This window comes from Podarcis gaigeae, assembly GCF_964106915.1.
Source record: "Podarcis gaigeae genome assembly, chromosome: 4".
NCBI lineage: Eukaryota > Metazoa > Chordata > Lepidosauria > Squamata > Lacertidae > Podarcis > Podarcis gaigeae.
This window is the reverse complement of record NC_139677.1, coordinates 53,836,844-53,853,683: the sequence shown is the minus strand read 5'-3', so window position 1 is coordinate 53,853,683 and position 16,840 is coordinate 53,836,844. Positions and strand designations below refer to the sequence as shown.

Here is a 16,840-nt window from a genome sequence, read left to right as displayed (position 1 = left end):
AGGATGTTTTGTTCCCAAGTGCATCCTTGCACCAAACCTAATTTGCTATTTAGAAAAGTTATTTTGGTTTGCTCTTCACTGTCTTCTTGAGCTTCTGCTATTCTGAATACTGGTGATGACCATTTCACACGGGGCTTCTGTTCCCTCCCTCCCCCCCCCCCATGTTGGTGGAGCCCCACCCACTTCTGAGTCAATAAGGACCTGTATGCTGGCAATCACACATCAATTGGATGCACTTAAAATGGTCACCACCTGTAATTTGAAGTCATCAAAAGTTTAGCCAACTTCTTACCCCAATTTCATGTCATTTTTGAATAAATTAAATAGAACCTATCCCTATTGTTTACCTTCCTATTGTAAAAACTAGGTTTACTTCTATGTTCTGCTCCTGTTTTATAACCGTCACTAATTGCTAAGATTGTGCAGGAGATGTTGGTTGTGAACTTTGTCAAAAACTTTTTTGAAATCCATATGTAGAATGTCAGCTACATCCACACATTAGTTCTCTTAAATAATGTGAAACGTTTGGTGATGCACAACTTCCCTTCACATAAAAAGTCATGATTCTTCTTCAATGTGGCTAGTTCTTCTGTATTCATTATATATTTTGGAAAGTGGGCCTGTTTGCTGTGCATTTTGACACCTCTTAAGATACCACAACCATCTTTTGCATGATGGTTCCTGAGATCAAGGACCAGGTTCTTAATTGTGTTTGGATACAATTAAACACCATTTTGAATCAATATCTTGGACTGAACCTTTCAAAACTGCACTGATTTTTTTGGCTTATTAGAATTCCTGAGCAGCACCGGGTATGAGACTATAGTGCCTAATATTCCCAACTAATACAGACTAAGTGGCCTGCAATTTCCTGGCTCCCCTCCAGTACCCCTCCCTTAAAAACAACAACACTGTTGTTACATTAATGGGTAGTCAAACTTCCAGTACAGAAGCCAATTCTAGTGACAAATTGCAGATTTGTGTAAGGAAATCAATATACCATCTGGATCTGCTGGCCTGTTAATGTTCAGTTCATTTTCTCTGGAACTTCACCTTTCATCACTTTGATTTGTCTTCTACAGTGCTAAAAAACCCAAAAACACATCACTTCAAGCATGGATATCTTCTGACCAGTATTTTTTGCTGTTAATACACAATGAATGCATTGAACTCTTCAGTCTCCCCATCTTCTTTCAATAATCCTTTCAATCTTTGTATTATCTAGTTGTCCAACATCCACTAGACCATCAATCACAGTTCTGTCAGCATTGTTGCCTTTTGTTTTTAAAGGAGTTGCACTCCTCTTATATTCCAGTCCTATGTGGATGCTGCAAATATGATTACAACTGAAAAGCTTGTAGGATGATTCTTCAGGAGTCATTTGGTTTTAAGGTGTCTTAGTAAGCTAGACTATGAAAATTTCTCCCTTTTTCATTTCTTGTTGGAAAACTGTTATCACTCACAAGGAATATGTTAAAACCATTTGACAACTTGTTTTACAGACTTTAGGCTCCATCTGCTGGCCAGAGAGAATTGTAACACATAGATAAGGTTCACAGCTACTGCTAGCAATTATATTTATTTTGCTGTTATAGGGGATTTAAAAACTTGGGAAGATTCACTTAAAATAACAAAATCTCTCAACCCAATATCCCTTGTTTCTGCCACAGCCATTTGCCTCTAATTTTACTCAATCAAATTAAGTTTTCACTTTCCCGCCAGAAGGTTTTCACTTTCCTGTTTGCCTGTGTTCTATGTCCAAAACTTTATTTCCACTTCTTTTATCCTAAGTAGCTTTAACACTTGTGAATATCCCATAGCATTACAACAGCTCAATAAGTGGCTGGGATACAGAAAAAGGTGGACAGCAACCAGTTTTTTTCATTTATCTATCTGTCTTTCTGCCTATCTCACGTCAGTTTATATCAGCATCTATAAATATAGAACTCTTAAAATGTGAGCTGGAAAAAAAATGAACCTCTGAAATTCCAAAGCATTTTGAATTCAGTATATTGAAAAATCTTGCATTTATGCAAGATATGTGGACAGGTGCATATGTCTGATATATTTGGGACGAGTGATAACATGAATAGCCAGGGCAGATGACAACTGCTATTTCGTATTCTGTTTGTGATGGGTATCCATTTACATCTTTTTGGAATGGCTCAACACTCCTTCAGATACCTGGTCAATCCATGTTCACAAACCTTCAAAGGAAAAAACAAACCCAATTTTTCAAAATACCAGAATACAGAAATATATATGCTCTGCAATATGACTTCACAAAGTCTCTTTACGTTTCAAGTAAAATAGTTAAATTCAGTTGTTAAACTCAGACTAGAAAATCCAGTGAAAAGTCAGTAAGAGGACCCAAGCAATATTTTTACCTTTTTTGGGTAAGGTAATAGTGTAGTGGGTAGTTATTAACATCCAAGCCAGGTCCTCAGTGAAGTTAGATAGGCATAACTAAAATAGAAGCTTGGGAAGTGATACAATGTAGTTCTTGATAACCTGAGTTATCAAGTCATCATTAGAGAGGAAAAAACCGGATCAACCTCATGTTGAAGTCTGTCAGTCTGTCTAGTAAAGAAAGAGTTATATGTTTGCTGCAAGATCCAAAATGTGATGTGCTTAATTGGTTAAGAAGTATATTGGAGAATTTTTTTAATAATAATAATAATAATAATAATAATAATACTTGTGGTATTGTTTCAACGCAACATTTCTGAACATTAAATGTTTGAATGCACCCCGCCCCCACCCTATCATCACCACATTGCACAAAGAAAAACCGCAGGGACAAAAATGTCAGGAAAATCGAACCTTATTCTCTTAGTGCAGAGGTCTACTACCTTTTGGAGCCCACGGCTCCCTCAATGTAGTTGATTTTTTCTGTGGCACCCCGTGGGGCTCAGGAGCCTAGTTATGCCACCGCTAGCTTGCAGAGCTGGCAGCTTCTCACACTTTTTCGAACACCCTCCCTTGTGGAGGGTTCCCTCAGCCTCCTCTCCTCTCTCCTTGGGACTGGGCAGTCACTGCTGTCACCCCTAGTCTCTGAGCTGTGCCCCCTGCCCAAAGAGAGGTGCTTTGTCATACTGCCCTCCAGGGGCCTCGGAAGAGGATGCCCCCAGCCTTAGTGGCCCAACGGAGACTGGCCAAAGGTAAACGTGAGGCCAGTACCTTACCTTGGGAGGTAGCAGTGGCAGCACTGGGCGTTGCCAGGCCAGCATGGCGAAAATGCTTCTCGGCTCCTAGGCAGGCCTCACACACAGCAAGCATAGGAAAGGCCAGTGTAGTGCCTGCCTGCCTGCCCGGCCTCCCACTTGTCTGTCCATTACCAACAGCAAGGGCTGGCTGGGTTCCACCACCTACTTGCTTGCTTACTCTGAGGCAGCTCCTGGCAACCTACACCCCCTAGCCAGCCCCAGAGGCAGCATTTGCCTAAGGAGCTGTAGACAGGGCTGCTGCAACAAACAGCTGTGCAAGCCTTTGGGAGGCAGAGACGTGAGAAGGCATCAGAAAAGGGAGGACAGAAAGAGGGACAGGGGCCAGTGTTGCCTGAGGCACCCTTGACCATCTTTCAAAGCACCCCAGGGGGCCATGGCACACTGTCTTAATGTCAGATTTTTAATGTCTTAATGTCAGATTTTTTGTTTAAATTGTTGGGTGGTCGGAGTATTCAGAATGCTTTCTCCCATCTGAAGTGGTGCAACCCAGGAAATGGTTTACCTTTGGATCTCCTGAATGGATAAACTGGCTAATATTTTCAGGACATCTTAGTTGTGTGTGCTACACAGCCTTTAATAAAGAACAAACCGTGTCTTCTAATTTAAGTAACATGTGAAAAACAAAACATACTGACCAAGGTTTAGCCTTTTCCAAACCTTTGCATGCCCCTCTCTCCTTTTTGAAACAGTTTCAACATGACAATTTCAAAAACCACAATTTGAAGTTGGATTGATCGTGTTGCCCACAGCTTACAAAACCAGACAACACAACAAACCACAGTTCTCAGAAAGTAAAAGCCAAAGCTCCCGAACTCCTCCTCCCAGGCATGCGGCTGATGGGAGAATGTCAAACCAAAGGACCGCTGTGGCTATACCTTGTACTAAAACGTGGTTTAGTAGTGTGGTGTGTGATTGCAGCCACTATTATTAATATAGCCTTTAAAACCCCTTCAAATCCTATTGGGAGTGATCCAGCTATCTAATTGTGGTGATTTCATCTTTGAATGAAATGTGATACTAGTATTTACACTGTAATAGTGTACAGATTTTGGATTTTTTTAAAAGCTACAGTCGTACCTCGGGTTACGAACTTAATTCTTTCCGGAGGTCTGTTCTTAACCCGAAACTGTTCTTAACCTGAGGTGAGCTTTCACTATTGGGGCCTCCTGCCACTGCGCGATTTCCGTTCTCATCCTGGGGCAAAGTTCTTAACCCGAGGTACTACTTCCAGGTTAGCGGAGTTTGTAACCAGAAGCGTTTGTAACCCGAGGTACCACTGTACTCTTCTTTTGAGGAGGATAGAATAAGGTAATCCATTCATTCATTTTAGATACTGTGTTAGTCTATTCCAATTTGTTTAAGGTAATATTTGATATTGCCATTTTACAGAGGCGGATGCCCCAAACCTTCCGTGATCCAGCAACTGCTCCTCTGAGAAAACTATCTGTGGATTTGATCAAAACTTACAAACATATTAATGAGGTAAATTTTCATAATTCACCCAGCTGCCTTTTATTTGCACACAAATGGTTTTGTTTATTATAAGTAGTATCTTAACAGGTTTTGTGTTTTCTGTACATGATGCATTTCCTGATACTAAGAAGCTAATTGGGTTGTATAGTCCTACTCTAATAAGGTGGTGGGTTCCTGTTGGCATTAAAGATTACCAGCAAAAGGTAATCTTTTCTTTCCAGTAGTCATTTCGGTGGCCTTGTTTTGCTTTCAGAGTGATTGGCATGGGGCCACTAGAAGGCATAAGTTGTACTTCATTAATACAATTTCCCTGAATTGAGGGGGTTTTTTTGGAAAACACAGTAGTGTTTTAAAACAACAAAACATTGTCTGGTGATTGGTTCCTGTAATTATGTTTTGTAACTTCAGGTTTACTATGCAAAAAAGAAACGGCGACACCAACAGGGCCAAGGTGATGATTCGAGTCACAAAAAGGAGCGAAAGGTTTACAACGATGGATATGATGATGATAACTATGACTACATTGTGAAAAATGGGGAAAAGTGGATGGATCGCTATGAAATTGACTCTTTAATAGGCAAAGGTTCATTTGGACAGGTAAGCAACCTAAGTACCTCATTATTCGGATATGGCAAGTTGTAGCCACTGTGTGTACAAGCTGCTTCACCATTTATATATAATCCAGGCTACCAATGGGAAAAATATGGGTGGGATTCAGCACTGCACTTTGATGAATGCTCTGTCTGCACAAGCATTTATGCTTCCCAGATGGAATGATCCCATCTCTCCTTTCCCTGCATGACGGGGGAAAGCTCTGTTGTGCAAGCAGAAGTCCTTGCACACGGCTTACACCGATCGGGGTCATTAGGTGAATCCTACCCATTATTAGTTTTATCAGGTTGACTCAGCATTTGATAGGCCCTGTCCAAAGTAAAGCTGTGAGGGATCATTGGTTCTTTGTTCAAACTGCATCTTGAGAGATTCTATTGCTTTGAAGAAATATTTTATATAGATAATGATTTTTGTGTTAGAGATCTTACTATATATATATATGTGAGATGATACGTATTTTTATTTTACAGGTTGTAAAGGCATATGACCGTGTGGAACAAGAGTTTGTGGCTATTAAAATTATAAAGAACAAGAAGGCTTTCCTAAATCAAGCCCAGATTGAAGTGCGACTTCTTGAGCTTATGAACAAACATGACACGGAAATGAAATATTATATAGGTATTATTTGAGAACTTTATATCTGCATCTTTATCACTATTTTTTTAAGTAGTTCAGTCAAATTTTTCAATAGGAAGAAATCAGTTCATCTTTGCCAATATGCACTTTGTACCTAATGTTTGGGAAACAAACTTTATGAAGATCTCTTACTTAATCTTTCTTGTAATTTCTTGGTCTCTTGCTTTCTTCCCTCTTTATCATTGTCCAGATGTGTGGTTTCCTCACTTGGAAGGCCCAATCTATAACATCCTTCCCTGTTGTGGTACCCTCCAGATGTTTTGGACTACTGACTGACACCTATCCCCATCAACACAGTCCAAAACATGTGGAGGGTGTTAAGGATGGGGATGGTTGATCTATAAGTTCTGAATAGTTCTAATTACCTATAGTAAGAGAAATCCATTCAAAGATACACATTTCAGATGACTGCAGTTGTCTTGTTCAGAGCATCACCTCAATTAATTGCAAACAGATTGCAAAAGGTATCCAAAGTTGTTGCCAAATCGTTCCGCATTATTGCTCCAAGTGTGCTATATAATCTGTAGCTATTTAAACAACTGTTCATATGTGTTGATTGCTCATTTTAGGTTGTTCTAATAGTAATTATATTTGGCAGCAGCTTGATATTAGTGGCCAAAGCTTGACTTTGCCCAAATTCAGACACATTTACATTGCTACTTTGCTAACTCATCTGGCTGGCAGTTAAAACTCCTCACTAGTCAAATCCAAAAGGGACAATGTTGCTTTGTATCTGGAAACAATTTCAAATCACCTTTTGCATAGAGCTTTCTCAGCAACTTATGTCCTAAATGACCACCTCAGTTCTGTAGACCAGTTGCTAATGGTGGCTCATTAAACACAATATTTATGAGTGAGCTGTTGGGTCAGACCACCTCCTTTCCAGTAGTAAAATTTGGGTTTTTAGGGTAGAACTAATGGTCTGGGGAACTTCCAGTCGGTTTATTCTTTTTTAAAACAACAACAAACCACCCTCTTTCCAGTGTATTTGTTGAACTTGTCAGTTACTGATCCCACCCTCCCCAAATAATCACCTCCTGTCTTCACTTATAACAAATACCTCCTTGTGAAAAGTGGGTTTCTAACACTTTCCTTAGATCACATTGATGCAAGTATTTTTAATTTATCAGCAGGTGTGAAGCATGATCCTTTGGCCAAATTGGTAAATCTTCCATAATAGGGAAATGTAAAACAGGTTGGGGCAGATGTTTGTGGACACTTTAGGAAATTTTGTGCTCTGTTGACTTGTCATCAATACTGTTATCATTTAGATCACTGAATAATATGTATCTATCTCAACATACATAATGTAGGATGCTCAAATAAAGCTTTAAAGCATGAAAATTTATGGAAATAGATTACCTTAGCAACAGACAATTTTATATTCATGATTTTTACTTATGAGAATACATTTGTAATTACATTGTTTTCTTCTTTTAGTGCATTTGAAGCGTCATTTTATGTTCCGAAACCATCTTTGTCTAGTTTTTGAAATGCTCTCCTACAATCTTTATGACCTGTTGCGGAATACGAACTTCAGAGGGGTTTCACTGAACTTGACACGAAAGTTTGCACAACAGATGTGCACTGCACTGCTTTTTCTTGCAACTCCTGAACTTAGCATCATTCACTGTGACCTAAAACCCGAGAATATCTTGCTCTGTAACCCCAAACGAAGCGCTATCAAGATAGTTGATTTTGGCAGTTCTTGCCAACTTGGGCAGAGGGTGAGTATTTATAAAGTGTGTTAACATTTGATGCAGGGCAGCTTGAAAAGCAGTATAAATTTCAGGATATTTCAATGAATCTGTTTTGTTTGTAAAAATCTGTATAAACAAAACAGATTTTAGATCCATAATCTGTATGGGGAAAGGATTTAAATAAGTTCTTCAGCAGGTAAAAAAGGAGTGCCAGAACTTCTGCATCCCCCCCCAAGCAAAGAATTTAAAATGTTCACTGCTTTTATCATGACCAGTATGTAAATACTTTGCTTTTGTAAAAAGATTAGTTGATGAGTTAACATGGCATTCAATAAATCTTGAATGTGTGGTACACATGTCAAAGTACTTCGATTTTTTGCAGGGAAGAAAGGGAAGCTGCAGCAGTTTAATATATGAAGTATTTGGTTTTTGAAAAGTTGATCAGAACTACCTTTTCTAAAGTTGTAATTTTAACATAAAATAGGATTTTCAGTTTTTGAGTGTAATAGCAAAATGATCTTACAGTGTTTACTAAAACAAAATATTTTGTAATGTTTACTCTTAATACCTATCACATTGGTCACCTTGAGATTTCTCTGTAGTTTTTAAATAACTGCCAAGCTTTCTTGCAAATAGTTTTTATTGTTTCCCCCGTATCTTGTACTTCAGATAACAATGCTTGGCTGTAAATAATTTAATATCTAAACTAAGAATGGACTTAAGCTTATCTAATAACATTGTTTTTACAATACAGATATACCAGTATATCCAGAGTCGCTTTTATCGATCACCAGAGGTGCTATTGGGAATGCCTTATGATCTTGCAATTGACATGTGGTCCCTTGGTTGTATCTTAGTAGAAATGCACACTGGAGAACCCCTCTTCAGTGGTGCAAATGAGGTATGTAATTCCAAAAAGGTGGGGATAATCTTATGGAACTTTTTAATGTTGTGTAAAGCAAAGGCTTGGGGACGCGGGTGGCGCTGTGGGTAAAACCTCAGCGCCTAGGGCTTGCCGATCGCATGGTCGGCGGTTCGAATCCCCGTGGCGGGGTGAGCTCCCGTCTTTCGGTCCCAGCTCCTGCCCACCTAGCAGTTCGAAAGCACCCCTAAGTGCAAGTAGATAAATAGGTACCGCTTTATAGCGGGAAGGCAAACGGCGTTTCCGTGTGCTGCGCTGGTGCTGGCTCGCCAGAGCAGCTTTGTCACGCTGGCCACGTGACCCGGAAGTGTCTTCGGACAGCGCTGGCCCCCAGCCTCTTAAGTGAGATGGGCGCACAACCCTAGAGTCGGACACGACTGGCCCGTACGGGCAGGGGTACCTTTACCTTTAAAGCAAAGGCTTAATGTTATCTGGAACAGACAGTATAAATGATTGTGTGAATTAATCCTTATTTGGTGTCTTGGAATGCAGTCTAGAATGCAGGGTTTGAGCTAACCTCCACATGCACTGATGTTACGTGGTGTTGCTTAGTATTTTACCATCATAGATTTCCCCCCTTTCCTAACTGGTTTCTTCTGCTTCCTAAACAGGTGGATCAGATGAATAAAATAGTGGAAGTTTTAGGTATTGCACCCGCTCACATTCTTGACCAAGCACCAAAAGCAAGAAAGTTCTTTGAGAAGTTGCCAGATGGAACTTGGAACTTAAAGAAGACCAAAGATGGAAAAAGGGTAAGTTGCTAATTTGAATCTCAGTCTTATACTAATTTGTTTATAGCTCCCATTGATTTAAAGATAACAATTTCTAAGGAAGAGACAATGGAAATTTGTCTTACCATATATTTCTGTTCATGGACCAAGATGGTGGACATTCCTCTGATGGGGCGATGCCTTCTTCTGGAGATGGCAGGCAGGTCCTAAACAGCCTTCTACCTCCTCCCCAGGGGTAGGGGCCATTGCATCCACCAGACCAACTGGCTAAGATTGTGAGGGAAACGCCAAAGGAAAAAAAATGGAGGAAATCTCACAACACTCAGGAGAAAAACTTCCTCAAAACTCACACCATTCAGGAATAAAAGAAGCTGAATGTAAGGGAAAGAAACACAAACATGATATAGGGCCACACACTCAAATTTGAGGCTCAACTTTATAGAATAAAAATGCCAGGACAAGAAACCTGGAGAGAGCAAGTCTGACCCAATTACCACCAACTGTAAGCCACTCATTGTGGTGAGTGGGATGTCTGCTGGAGAAGAAGCAGACGACTATCCAGGACCATGCTTGTAAACACCAGTGGGAACCTATCCCTATCAGAAGAATGTCCTCCATCCTGATCCAGCAAATTTGGCTTTTGATATTGATCTGCTACCAATTCTCAGCCATAGTTTCTTTCAGTTATCTTTGTTCAACAAACCACAAGTCATCTCATTAGTAAGGAAACATGTCAGCAGCTTAGTGTGCTTTCCATCTGGTTTTGCCTCATGCCTTTGGAGCCTGCCAAACATCTGGGGTGAGGTGGCTAAACAACCAGTAGTTAAGCAATATGGTAGGGTTCAGAAGTAACACACAATCATAGTTAAAGCAAACAATTGTTTGTAAGCTAACAATCAACCATGACTTTACATTGTGGCTGGTTGCCAGAAGACAAACCAGGGTTGGGTTCAGAAGTTCAAACAAATCACACCAGCTAAACAAACCATGGTATAGCATTCTGTGTAAATCACACTATTATATCATAAAATATGTGGTGCTTATATTCATTTTACAAAGAGACTTTTAAGTTCAATGAAAGTAAAATTAAAGTACTTAATATTAGAATATTGTCAACAATATTTTGAGAACTGATAGCTTGAGGAATTTCTAATTTCTTAACAGGAGTATAAACCACCTGGAACCCGTAAACTTCACAATATACTTGGAGTTGAAACAGGAGGCCCAGGGGGACGTCGTGCTGGGGAATCGGGTCATACTGTGGCTGACTACTTGAAGTTCAAAGACCTCATCTTAAGGATGCTTGACTATGATCCGAAAACTCGAATTCAACCTTATTATGCCCTGCAGCACAGTTTCTTTAAGAAAACAGCAGATGAAGGTACAAACACAAGCAACAGTGTGTCAACAAGTCCAGCTATGGAGCAGTCACAGTCTTCAGGAACCACTTCTAGCACATCTTCAAGCTCAGGTACCTTCTGATTATCACATTTGGGGGGGGGGGGAGGTAAAAATATCCGATGTTAATCATGCTCACTATAGACCCACTGAAATAAATTGACTTAAGTAACTTATTTATATACCACCCTAAGCTTTTGTCAGAATATTTGCTGTCTGAATAAAATGGCATAGTTTTCTCTAATCTTAAACCTCCCAAAAGATTTTAGACATTGCTTTAGTTTCCTTTGAATAGCAACAGCAAGCTCTTAGTGGATTGTATATCAGAAACTCATTTTTAGATGGAGCCTTGCTTTCTTGACTCATTATGGACGTCTTGATTATCATGTTAATAGCCTTTTCCATACATTGGTTCTGCTTAAATTTAAAAGGTGGCTCTTCTGGGACAAGCAACAGTGGAAGGGCACGGTCAGATCCTACACATCAGCATCGACATAGTGGTGGACACTTCACTGCTGCTGTACAAGCTATGGATTGTGAAACACATAGTCCACAGGTAAGACTCTTGAAAGGAAGTCTCTCTCTCTTTCAGACTCTTCTGATTTCAAAGAATTGAACTGACCAAATGGTCATTTCAGGCACATAACAGCTTGTTGGGCTATACCTCAGGCTGGCCTGTTCTCTCCTACCTCTTTTCTTCTTCTGAATTCCTTTGCATCTTCTGGTAGGTTAGGCTCTGAAAAATAGTGACATACCCTTGCCACTTTGAGTGTAATTCAGCTAATGAATCCCATCAGCAGAAGCCCCATGCAAGGACTCATACCCTCTTAAATTGTTTCTGGCAGGTGGAGTTGGGGGGGGGGGGGTTAGGAGGAACTCCCAGAACAGTGCTTGTTCTGTCTGGCAAGTTAAAATGTTTGCCCTGACAGAATGATTGCCTTAGTGCACATTGAATTCCTCTCTGTGAGCTAGTGGCAGTATGGAGATTTAAATGAGGGCCTCTTACATTCAAATCCAGTTCAATTTATATGTTATCATACTAATAAATTGCATCTCTTTTCTAATCCTTAATTTGGCAACATTATTCCTGAAGTGAGCTATCCAGATTATTGCACAGTAAACTTCCACATGAGGCTTTGCAAATGTCAAATCAGTTATCAAGGTCTTAGATTAGTATTTGCTTAATATACAGCAATGACCTTGTTCACATCTGCAGCTTGTTTCATTATCTATGTACTTTGACACCTAAATTATTGCCAGGATAAATAATAATTCCTTCTAGGTCAATAACTTGTTAAACTACTACCATTTAAGCCACCCTGTGACACCTAGGAATATGTGAATGTTCATTGTATGCATTTTAAAATGCAGATCTGCTAGTCTGAACTAGAACTTGAGTGTATTGCAGAACAAGGAAACTAGTGATCAGTGCAACAAAGTGTATCACTTCTAATTTTTTACTCTGTGATCTGAAATTTTACTGCCCCTTTTGTGTTTGAATGTATGGTATACAAATGCCAAACTTGTTTAGATACCTGTTTGGAAGTATGGTCTGTTTATATTAATGTATATGTTTAATTTAGGATTGATGCAATAGTTTTATTATTAATGCCAGCTGACATTGTTTCTCTCCTGTTATGATTGCAACAGTGTTTCATTTTTGAATGGTCATACTAAAGTTTGTTTTTATATTTTTTCTTTGAAAAAAACAAGCAAAATATCAAATAAGGGTCAACATGTTATGTTTAAAAAGTAGTTTTTTATATTTAGCTTGAAGGGTATGACATAAAATATAAGGATTTAATTTATATATTTTTAATAACAGGTTCGTCAGCAGTTTCCTCCTCCTCTGGGTTGGACAGGCACTGAAGCTCCTACACAAGTCACTGTTGAAACCCATCCAGTTCAAGAAACCTCCTTCCACGTAACCCCTCAGCAACAGAATGCATTACACCATCACCATGGAAACACCTCCCACCATCACCACCATCACCACCACCACCATCACCATGGACAGCAGGCCTTGGGTAGCCGGACCAGGCCAAGGGTCTACAATTCTCCAACAAACAGCTCCTCTACCCAGGATTCTATGGAGGTGGTTCATACTCACCACTCCATGACATCCCTGTCTTCCTCAACTACTTCTTCCTCCACATCTTCCTCCTCAACTGGTAATCAAGGCAATCAAGCCTATCAGAACCGCCCAGTGGCTGCTAATTCATTGGACTTTGGACAAAATGGAGCTATGGACGTCAATTTAACAGTCTACTCTAATCCACGCCAAGAAACTGGCATAGCAGGACATCCAACATACCAATTTTCTGCTAATACAGGTCCTGCTCATTACATGACTGAAGGACACCTTGCAATGAGGCAGGGAATTGATAGAGAAGAGTCTCCCATGACAGGAGTTTGTGTTCAGCAAAGTCCTGTGGCTAGCTCGTGACTAAACTGAAACAAATTTGTTTCTTGTGTGTTTTTATAGAAGTGGTGTTTTTCCAAAAAAAGTGCAAAGCTGCTTGAATCAGAAGGAGATAGACTAACTGAACCGCTACAGAAGGGCAAAGCTGATTATTTTTTTAAACTTGAACAGATTGCAAAGGGACAGTAAAGTTTTTAGAGCCATGATACGTATCCTAGATAGCTTTGAGGTGATGTCTCACCTTGCTGCCCCTATTTTAATTACCAGAACCAAGTCATAGATTCCTTCCCCCCACCCATTCAACAGGAGTAAAAGTTCAAATGTTGGTCTTAGTTGCAAACAGCTTTTTAAAGGCACTGCCCAGGATCATATAAATGGGCTTTTGGGGAGTGTTTTTTTTTTTAAAATAAAAAATAAAAAAATAAGAGAGGGTGGGAGAGAGTCATATGAATTTTAATTTCCCGAACACACATGAGCACGAAAAGGCAGTACTGTGAGGAAGAGGGACCTTCAGATTACAAAATATAGTCTTCAGCTGTTAAAAAAAAAAGGGACGGTTGTAATGGTGTTCATGAGGCACATTGAGCATGCTAAGTGGCGGTGATCAGGATTCTCCTTATCTGAACCTACTGAGAATCAAAGCAGCAATTATAATGGGATTCTGTGTGTCTCATATTTTGAGACCACAATCAGCTAGTATTGAAATATGGCTGGTCTTGTAACTAAGGTGCACTGAGAAGCAATCAACAGGTTGGTCTTGGCCAGTCCAGGGGGAAGTCTAAGTGGTGGTCTTTGGGATAACCTTTGGCCTTATGGATTTGGACTCTTAAGTTAGAGGAGCCTACCATTTCAGATGCAATCACTTTTGGACATGCTTTTGCAGACAGTCCTTAATGCTGAAAACACAGAATGGGTAATTCAAGAGGCCTTTCTTTTAAAATAGACTTTTGTGACCCACTTATTGTAAGGTATTGCAAGGTCACTTTGCGTGTGTCATAAAGTTGACTTCCTTATTGGTTGAAGGTCACAGGAGTAGTGGTTTGCTTTTGATGGAAATAGCTACAACTGTGTCCCTCCCTGCTTTTTACTTTTTTTGTTTTGTTTTGCTTTTTCTGGGCACGTGGTTTCTCCACCATTACTTCTGCACAAAGATGTCTTCTGTTCATCTTGAACATTTTTAAAAATGCAGAATTTTATGTGACTGCTTTTTTGCCTCACAATTATGCTGTGAATTTTACAAAAAATTATTTTCTTTTTTGATAATTTATTGTACCAAAGCTGTTTTTATAGCACATAGATGTCTGTAACCAATAATGTAGCAGTTCTGCACTTTGACACAAGGTGTAACTAGACCATTTTTAAATGTCAGTTGAAAATTATGGCTGTACTATTGCTTAAACAAAACTGGAACTGTTGTTGAATTCATAGCCAATACATTTACAGCAAACTGTGTACTGAACATGATAGATTTGACATCTAATTCAAGACTATAACAACATCTGTTACATTATAAGTGTGTTCAGGCTTCTGAAAGTAAAAGGGACACTAGATCCAGAAGCTATGAAACCAGCAGTTGATTCTTGTATTCCTTATTAGCATAAATGTAAACTTGAAGGCAAGACCTTGATTGCATGAACAGGTCCAAAACATTAGTATGAGTAAAGCAAAAAGCTCGTGAGACCTGAGGTTAGCAGGCTGTACTTAACAGGTGCCTAATTTTTGGGTTCTGCTGCCTTAATATAACACAGTCAGCTTGGCAGTTGCTAAATTTGTGGACCCACATAAAATATTAAAATTATGGATAAAAACACAGTGAATAAAATTGAGGGATTGGGGTAATTAAGTGATTATCTTTCCTTAACACTGTTTGCCCTTTATGTGTTAACAAAAGCAGTAATCTACCTCTGCCAGTAAACTAGTTTTAAAAAGGTCATTCAGCAGAAAACCATGTACTTCATACTGGTCAGTTTCACATGACCAACTAGGTCAGGTCTTCTGAACAAAAGGTGTTTTTTTAAAAACTAGAAAACTAAAAAAACAAAAACCAGTCCTCACAATGGCAGCAGAGAGGCTGAATACAGTGCAAGTGTGAAAGAATGCTTTGGGAATTAAACCATTTTTGTAAATCAATTTTTTTATCAAGGGATCCATATTTCTTTTGTACTGAAATGTCAAGCATGTGAGTTAAAGTATTTTTGAACTTTTGTAGTTCAAAGATGTTTGGTGAGTGAAAGGCTGTCACCGTAGAAATGGAACACTGAGCTTAGCAATGCAAAAAGGAATCCAGTACTTACTGCTGTCCAGGAATATAAGGGTATCAAATATGGGTAACTTTTTTTTTCTGTGCTGGTTGCCACACCTTAGCAAGCACCAAAAACCTAATACTGTTTTTAAACCTACATAATCAAAAATCATAAACTCCAATGCTTCTGCATACTGTGTTATGTTACAGTCCAGTTTTGTGTGCTTTACTACACAGTTTGGTTACAGGACTTCTGTGCATTGTAAACATAAACAGCATGGAAAAGGTTAAATACCTGTGTTCAGATTGTAAGATCTAGTCCGGACTTGCTGTGTATATTGTAACGTTAAATGAAAAGACAAGCCCTTTGTATTATAGTCATGCAGTCTTATGTATGATAAACAGTTGAATAATTTGTCCTCAGACTCTTTACTGTGCTTTAAAAAATAATTTAAGAAAAAAAATGTAAACATAGTAAAATCTTCCTATGCAATTAACCTACTTTAAGGCCTGGTCTGCTAGGTATGATTATAATCAACATGTCATCATAGATACATTTGACACAGAATTTTAAGGATTATAGAATTAAAAGTTGGAGGCAGAATACATTATTTTGAGTTTTTAATTGAAATAGCAAGGTACTAATGAAATGCTCACACCTTCATATTGAAAGGCAGTATTATTTTTAGTTTGCAAATTGTATACAGTTTTGCATCCACTATTTCCTTTTGTCTAACTTAGTTCATAAAGCAGGTTATATATGTACTCAGTACTCCAGATCTGAAGCTGGGGCTAGACTAGTCTAAGGGCACAATCCATCCCCATAAAGGTTCAGCCTACTTGGAGGAATTGGCAAAGGGCTTGATGGAGCTCTGTGAACCCTCAAGCTTGTAGTCTCATGCTAGTGCCATTACCAAGAATTTGGAGACACATGCAAGATGGGGATACAGGTAGAGACTGTATGAATCTTATTCCCATAGTGGCATGTGTGTTTGCCTTGGAGAGTTCACTCAAACAAGCTGTACTGAGAGTGTTGCTGGTCCTTCCATGCAGCTATGCCTGTATTAGGGCTAGATTGTGTTAGAAGGACAGGTTTTGATCTTGGTAGCTGAGTAGATTCTAGCATGCAGAAGGCATGGCACAGCCCTTGAATGAGTTGCAGAAAGGGGAGAGGCGGTAAGGACTGGGGGAAGGACTGTCCATATCCAGTCATCTTTCACAGCAGTGCAACTCCCCATACCTGCAGCTGAACTCTCATTGCCTTTTTATTCAGTTTGGTTTACAATAGGAAGTTCCAGGTTTCATTTGTATCGCCACAATTACTGCTGTTTTTTTGCTTCAAGCAAAGTCAGCTGATGCATTTTCTTCCAGCACTGGCTCTGTATTGTGCTTTTGTGCCTTACACCTTTGAGCCATCTTTGTCTTCTTTTCTTTTCCAGTTCTTCATGCATTTGTCCTTTTCTAGCTCCACCCTTTT

The 16,840-nt window shown here is 39.3% G+C and overlaps 1 protein-coding gene across 3 annotated transcripts in view; it reads left to right on the top strand.

Annotated features, from left to right (window-relative positions):
• The window catches only part of DYRK1A (dual specificity tyrosine phosphorylation regulated kinase 1A), a 111,363-nt gene extending 95,583 nt beyond the window's left edge, over positions 1-15,780 (top strand). For all 3 annotated transcript variants that reach the window (XM_083734761.1, XM_083734760.1, XM_083734762.1), the window contains 9 exons: positions 4,617-4,709; positions 5,109-5,297; positions 5,783-5,930; positions 7,389-7,675; positions 8,403-8,549; positions 9,182-9,322; positions 10,466-10,772; positions 11,131-11,255; positions 12,525-15,780. In XM_083734761.1, coding sequence (XP_083590887.1) covers positions 4,617-4,709; positions 5,109-5,297; positions 5,783-5,930; positions 7,389-7,675; positions 8,403-8,549; positions 9,182-9,322; positions 10,466-10,772; positions 11,131-11,255; positions 12,525-13,145 — 2,058 coding nt within the window. In that variant the 3' untranslated portion in view covers positions 13,146-15,780. The remainder of the gene's footprint in view (positions 1-4,616; positions 4,710-5,108; positions 5,298-5,782; positions 5,931-7,388; positions 7,676-8,402; positions 8,550-9,181; positions 9,323-10,465; positions 10,773-11,130; positions 11,256-12,524) is intronic.
• Positions 15,781-16,840: the final 1,060 nt, after the last annotated feature.